At 41.0% G+C, this 7,500-nt stretch overlaps 1 protein-coding gene across 1 annotated transcript in view; it reads left to right on the top strand.

Annotated features, from left to right (window-relative positions):
- Window positions 1-7,500, top strand: part of lrriq1 (leucine-rich repeats and IQ motif containing 1) — a gene marked incomplete at both ends in the record, with an annotated part of 160,285 nt that overhangs the window by 113,848 nt on the left and 38,937 nt on the right. Inside the window, 2 exons of the mRNA XM_084335301.1 lie at window positions 1,686-1,768; window positions 3,062-3,087. Coding sequence (XP_084191427.1) covers window positions 1,686-1,768; window positions 3,062-3,087 — 109 coding nt within the window. The remainder of the gene's footprint in view (window positions 1-1,685; window positions 1,769-3,061; window positions 3,088-7,500) is intronic.

Raw genomic sequence — 7,500 nt, 5'->3', positions numbered from 1 at the left:
TGAAGGCTTCTTGTCCTCTGCAAAAGCATGCAATTGGTCCACTGATGGACACATCTTGATATTTGTCTCTATTAATTAGATGGGTGAAATCCTCTTTCAGTGCCTCTGTGCCCGTTTCTTAGGCAGTTAGCCTCTCTGGTATGTGCGGCATTAGCGTTAGCCAAGCTTCTAGGCCTCTTTACTTTTGGAAAGAATGATACATTTTTATTTTTTAAAGTTGTTTTAATTATAATATATATATTTTTTTGCATTCGACTAAGAGGTTGGCAGTCGACTACGGCTCCTTTCGATCGATTAGTCGACTATTCAACTAATCTGGGTCAGCCCTAGTGTGGATGCACAAGTGATCACGCTGTTGATGGGAAATGTTTTGCCTGTGTGGGGATGGGAGAAATGATTAGTATTCATGGTGTTATTGCAGCTGTAATTACCCTTGGGAAGAGGGTGCAAGATTGCCTGCATTACTTGACTGGATATTGGTGCCGACAGGGAAGTGATCCCTTGCATCTTCCCCCTTTTATTTACAAACAGAGGTGGATCTTCAAGAATGGTAAAAAGTGCAGGGACAGACTTTACATTTTTTTTTATTGTTATGTTATTATTTTTTATAAACAATATTATTATTGTAGTAGAGTGACAGAGTGAATTTCTTTAGTTCTTTAGAACGTTTTTTAAGTAAATCAGAGCACGTCTTTTTGAGGGCCAAGTGCTCCGTATATAATATGTATTGTGGAAGGTTCTTGACTGCAATTTACCTCTTGGGGCTTATATGATCTATTTATAGAGACCTATTTAATTTAATTTAATGCATGCAGTCTTGATACATGTTTTGCCCATTGGAATTTTGTGAGATCTTGTTGTTTCTATTTATTTATTTATTGCTGCTGATTTATCACATGCCACGTAAATGTATCCCTACAGATTAATCTACAAATGTAACCTGCAATATTTCCGGGGGACATTTATGATTGTTACTATTTCTAACTCTATGTATGATATTGCAGACTGTCATATAGTAGCTAAATGGATGTTTGGTATTTATGTATTCCTATTGAACGTGGGGAATGTGATTGGTTGCACTGCATTGGTCTTGCACTAAAACATTGCAAATACTGTAAATGTATAATTGCAAGTTATACAGTACAGTGTGCAGGAGTTTGTTTGCAACTTTTGATCTGCACTCTCCTGTCTCCTACACACCTGTCTCCCGAAATAGACATGCAAAGAGTTCTTCTGTTTTGAGTCAAGGAAATAAGATGGAAAAACAAAATCATTACACATACACGAATTAAAGACCTTCTCTGGAGAATTGATTACATCTAGGCCTAAGATGTAATTATTTCCATTTAATATTATTCAACCTCATTATTCAACCTCTTTATTTACAGATGTACAGCCCTGGCCTATATTTAATTTTATTCCATAATTCTATTCTATTCTATTGTGCTTAACTTAGTTCATATTTCATTTTATCTTACTCCACCTCTTTAGTGTATTATCTGTCTGTTAATGTTTGTCCGCCAATGTCGCACCAAAAAACGACCAAAGCAAATTCCTTGTATGTGAAAACTACTTGGCAATAAAGACCTTTCTGATTCTGATTCTGATTCTAAGGCTCGGGACAAAATTTAGTTCTGAATTATTATTACTACGAGCGTCTGACACTTGGTCCGTTGTCGTCTCAGGGGTTTCAGTGACAGCAGCACAGCTCTTCTGATGCTGAAGAGAGCCCAGAAGATGACGTCTAAGAAGCAACGACAACCTCTGGGTAATGTACAGCAATGTATGGAATAGGGCTACGTAGTTAAACATATCTTAAACATATGCTATTAACCTTTTTATCTAAATATCTTTCTATCTCCAAAAATGCCACCAATAATAGAATTCCTCTCGATAGCAAAATAGCACAATAGCAAAATCCACTCATTAACCACTCATAACCCACTCATAACCCACTCATAACCCACTCATAACCCACTCATAACCCACTCATAACCCACTCATAACCCACTCATAACCCACTCATAACCCACTCATAACCCACTCTGTGTTTCTGTTCTAATATAACAAGCCATGCCATTTTGATGCAGTATATCTTACATTGTTGTTCTTTTTTAAGCATACTACAGAAATAATGTTCTTGTTTGTTTGTGGTTAAAGCAAAACATTTAATCAAATAATTAAAAAAAAATTGTTTTAAGTCAAATTTTCACAGATTATTTTCAAAATAAAATAGATTAGGTGTTTTTACAAGGGTTTTTTATTTTCATATTGTTTCATATTGCAGTTATCGGTTATTGGAAAGTGAAGCTATGATAATCCCCTATACTGTAGGCCTAGCCCCAGTATGGAACACATGGATGCACCCATACAAGTCCTTTCAGTCCGTACACCAATTTCGTATAGTGAACTATAAAAGCCCAATCCGTGATCCATACGTACATAAATGGGAAGCTCACCACCAAACAGACCTATATTCTGACGGAGTGAAACATACCTATATTCTGATTTACATTGGAGTGAAACCGACCTACTGTATATTCTGACTAACAATGGAGTGAAACAAACCTATATTCTGACTAACAATCGAGTGAAACAGATTTATATTCTGACTAACAATGGAGTGAAACAGACCTATTCTGATTTACATTGGAATTAAACAGACCTACTGTACAGTACTATATGCTGATTTACATTGGAGTGAAACCGACCTACTGTATATTCTGACTAACAATGGAGTGAAGCAGACCTATAATCTGATTTACAATGGAGTGAAACAGATTTATAATCTGATTTACAATGGAGTGAAACAGACCTATAATATGATGTACAATGGAGTGAAACAGACCTATATGACATCTTAATTGTATTGGCTGTATTTTGTGGCTGTCAAGTTTGTTTACATTGGCATTGTTTTACATGTTTATAAACTTGGGTGTAATGGTGGCACAGTGATTAGTGCAGCAAGACAGTCCTGGGTTAGAATCCCGGCAGGAGGCCTTTCTGTGTGGAATTAGCATGTTCTCCCCGTGTTCATGTGGGTTTCCTCCATATACTCCAGTTTCCTCGCACACCAACTTCATAAAAGTCAGTCAAAGCTTGCCAAAAGCACAAACAGAGATCTCCAAGCCCACGTGGTAGAACTCAAAATACAAAGAAACAGGCTAAGAAATGATGTAAACACCATGATCAAATCCGCAAAAGAAAATGTCATCAATGACAAAACTGAGGAAAACAAAAACAAACCCTGTGAACTTTCGAAATTACTCAACAACCAACTAGTCTGCAGCAAAAAAACGTAAAACCAGATTTAAAAACATAAACATAAAGACAGAAAACACCCTCATCAGAGACGAGCTGGATGTGGTCAAATACTTAAACATTTTCTTCACAAACATAGCCACAACACTGGTTAATAAACTACCCTCCCACTCAGGGCATTTTGGGGTAGAACACATCCTAGCCTACTACAAAAACCTAGGGGTCCACAAAGACGACTTCAAACTTGAAATGCTAACAACAGCTGAGGTACTCAGAAAACTGAGCGCCCTCCAACCTATAAGGCCACTGGCCATGACAATATCCCCAAATTCCCCAAAATCTACAAATTCCAATCTGGCTTCAGAACATCCCACTCCACTGACGCATGCCTTCTCTATTTGAACGACCACATCAAACAAGAGGTGGACGTGGGCAAATACTGCGGCATGGTCATGCTGGACCTCCAAAAGGCATTTGACATTGTCAATCACTCCATTTTGATTGACAAGCTAAAAGCAATAGGTTTTGATAGTTCATCAGTGAGCTGGATGCAATCCTACCTGGAGGGGAGAGAACAGATGGTGGAGGTAAACGGTAGAAGAAAGCCTATATAGGACCGTTACTGTTCCTAATTTATGCAAATGAGCTTGTGACTGCAACTTGTTCCTGTTCACGGATGACTCAGCCCTGCTGGTCTCTGACAAGAACAAGTTGCAGGTTGAAAAAGCCCTCAGCTCGGAACTCGGCAGAATCTGCACCTGGCTTGCTGATAACAAACTATCATTACACCTAGGTAAAACAGAGTCCATTCTCTTCGGATCAAATAACAAACTCAGCAAGACAAACGACTTCTCTGTTACAGTGGGTGACAATATTGTCACAAGGAAAGATGAAATTACATACCTAGGGTCCATCCTAGAGGCAAATCTTTCCTGTGACAAAATGGCAAACAATGTAATAAAAAAAGTCAACCAACAGGGCGGCTAAGTGGCGCAGTGGGCAAGGCGCTCGCCACTAACGCAGGAGATGCTGGGTTCGAGCCCAGCTCTTGGCGTTGCTTCCGGCTTGGCTGGTCGTTCATACTAATACAATTGGCAGTATTAGGGGGTGGGAAAGCCGGTGGGTGGGGATCGGACGTTGTGGACAGCGACTCCTACAGGTCGGTTGGTGCGCCTGTACAGCAGAATCAGGAAGCATCGGGGGCAGCGTGAGCCTCCCACACGTTACTCCTTGCCGCTGAGAGATTGTGCTGTACAGGTGAAAAGATGCGACAGCTGCCTCCTCGTGTAGCGGGGGGGGACACATGATGCAAGGCTTGGTCCACATTGCAGCCGACTAGTGGGAGGCATGGTCTAACAATGTTCGAGACAGGGGAGGGGAGAATTGGACAATACGAAAATTGGGATGGGAGAAAAATAGAAAATGGGGAGAAAAAGTAGATAAAAAAAAAAAGTCAACCAACGAACAAGATTCTTGTACCGGATCTCCTCCCTGGTAAACAAGAATACCCTGAAGACTCTGGCAGGAGCACTCATTCAAGGGTACTACGACTATGCTTGCACCTCATGGTACCAAACACCTCAAAGGCACTAAAAACAAGATTACAAACATCACACAACTAACTGGTCGGACTACTGCTTGACCTTACTCCTAAAACACACCTCACCCCAGCCCATTTTGACAACCTAGGATGGCTTAGAGTAGACGACAGAGTACAGCAACTTGCAATGGGCCTGGTCTACAAGATACACTACACCACTAAGGTACCCATGTACATGTCGAGGTACTTCCCAAAGGTCAGTGAATACCACGACCACAACACCAGAGGGAGTTCCACAAATCATGTGCAACCCAGATTCGGCACAAACAAGGGACTAAACACGTTTCGCAATTATGCCACATCAATGAGGAACGCCCTACCCACAGCCGTAAAAAAAAATTTAATCCCTACCCACCTTCAAAACCGCTCTAAAAGAGCACCTACGGGAGGCTGCAATTCGAAACTGGCCCCCGTAAATGTCTGAACTCCCTCCCACCCGCGTCAATATTTTAGACAACCAACTTGTGTTCAGCGTTTCTCTGATTGGCCACTACGCCCATGTGACCGCGGCAGCGCGAGAGAGCGGCAGCGCGGAAATAGGCTGCATTCTATTGCCATTCTCTGCGACAAACTCTAACCTTAACCAACTCCGAAACAGCGCCTAAACGTAACCCTTCTAACCTTAACCAACTCCGAAACAATGCCTAACCTTAACCCTAACCTTAACCAACTCCGAAACAATGCCTAAACTTAACCATAACCTTAACCAACTCCGAAAGAATATTGCCATGCTCTAAGACAAACTCTAACCTTAACTCTTTCAGTGCCACGCCTGGTTTTCCATTTTACCGCTTGAATGCCACCATCCGCGCCAATGTTAACGTTAATATCGCCTAATCTATGTTTTAAATTATGGCTATGTGTCTAATCTGCCCATCGCATTATCAAAGACTATTTTCCAGACAGTGCTGTGAAGGCAGATTGTTTTTTTATCGCGTCGTTGCCGTTTCAGAGCAGTTAGAAAAGCCCCAGTTTTGATATAAAAAACAGCTCATTCTGGAGCATTCTATGAAAATCGTCTTTTAGTGGAATATTCCACAACGTTGATATTCGTCGGCCTTTTTATGAATCGTTTTCAAATAAACGCTAGATGATCAATATTATACGTGCACGCACGCACATTACGGCCGCGCGCGGATAATCGCCTCGTTGATTTCCTCTCGGAGTTTTACATTGAAACCGAAAGAAGACATTTCACAAAACAGCTTATAACTTCATCAAACTTACTCTGATTATCCTACCACTGATAACATAGAGTCCTTACCTGACATCAGATGGTATCCAACTGGTATATTCCAATTCCTGATCACCATTCGAAAAAATCGATACGTGTATGGATCCAACGCGACACAGTGGATCTCCATGATCCGCGGGGATCTGAGGCTCCAGAATGAACTGTGGTAACCCCGGCTGGATCAGTGAACTGGAAAATGTGGAGTACCGGATTTTTTTCCCCATTCATTTTCATTGAGTCCATTCCAAAATCACTTATGTCATCTGGGAGACGACAGGGGGCGCTTTTTTCCACAGTGATCACCGGCGCAGCTCGGCAATACTCGGGTAGGCTCGGGTGATGCAATAATTTTTCAGATCACAAAAAAAAAATAAAAATCCGAGAAATCTCGTGAGTGGCTAGCAACCACCTATAAAAAAACACGAGAAATCTCGTGAGTGGCACTGAAAGAGTTAACCAACTCCGAAACAGCGCCTAAACTTAACCCTTCTAACCTTAACCAACTCCGAAACAGCGCCTAAACTTAACCCTAACCTTAACCAACTCCGAAACAATGCCTAAACTTAACCGGCAAGAATGCATGTTAAAAAAAAAAAAAAAAAAAAATTGAAGGGATTCAAACTTGTCACCAACGCACCACAGGATCCACAGCTAGGCGGCGAACCAGTTGAGCTAACCGTCGATGTTAAAAGAGTGGGAATTACGGCTACATATTGCTGCCGCGGCAGAGCTCCGCGGCGCCGCGGGGGCGTGGCTAGACGCAAGTTGGTTACCTTAAATAATTAAGCCTCCCACCCACCCACCCCCTCCTAATGTACATTTACCTCCCCCTCGTATGTATATATTTACTGTTTAGGATCTCTGTTTAACAGTACTGTATATTTGCATATCTTGTATGTCACAAATGTAACAGTACTGTATTATATGTATTTCATGTATGTCATAAATGTCATGATTAGATTAGATGATTACATTAGATTTAGATTAGATTAGTCATAAATGTCATTATGAATTGAAAATGGGGGACCCTGATGTAAACAAGACGAAAGTCTTTCTCTGGTCTGCATCCCCTTAACAATTGTGTGTATTGAGTTGTACTGTACTGTACCCATTCTGCAATCTGTTAATTAAAGTTTTCAATCAATCAATCAATCAATCAATCAATCAATCAATCAATCAATCAATCAATCAATAAATAAATCTACCAAAAGACATGCATGCTAGGTAACTCCTGCCATTGCCCTTGACCAAGGTACTGGCATTACAACTGGAGCTAGTCCCCGGGCACTGGACTGTAGCTGCCCACTGCTCCTGACTAGTTGGGTTAAATGCACAGGATACATTCCTGGTATGTGTAAATGTAATGGCAAATAAAGAGTTTCATTCCTTACTTCCTTAATGCCGC

The sequence above is a fragment of the Notolepis coatsorum genome (genome assembly GCF_963971535.1).
Source record: "Notolepis coatsorum genome assembly, chromosome: 18".
In the NCBI taxonomy this organism is placed as follows: domain Eukaryota; kingdom Metazoa; phylum Chordata; class Actinopteri; order Aulopiformes; family Paralepididae; genus Notolepis; species Notolepis coatsorum.
Note: the sequence above shows the minus strand (reverse complement) of the source record. Positions and strands in the feature narration are given on the sequence as shown.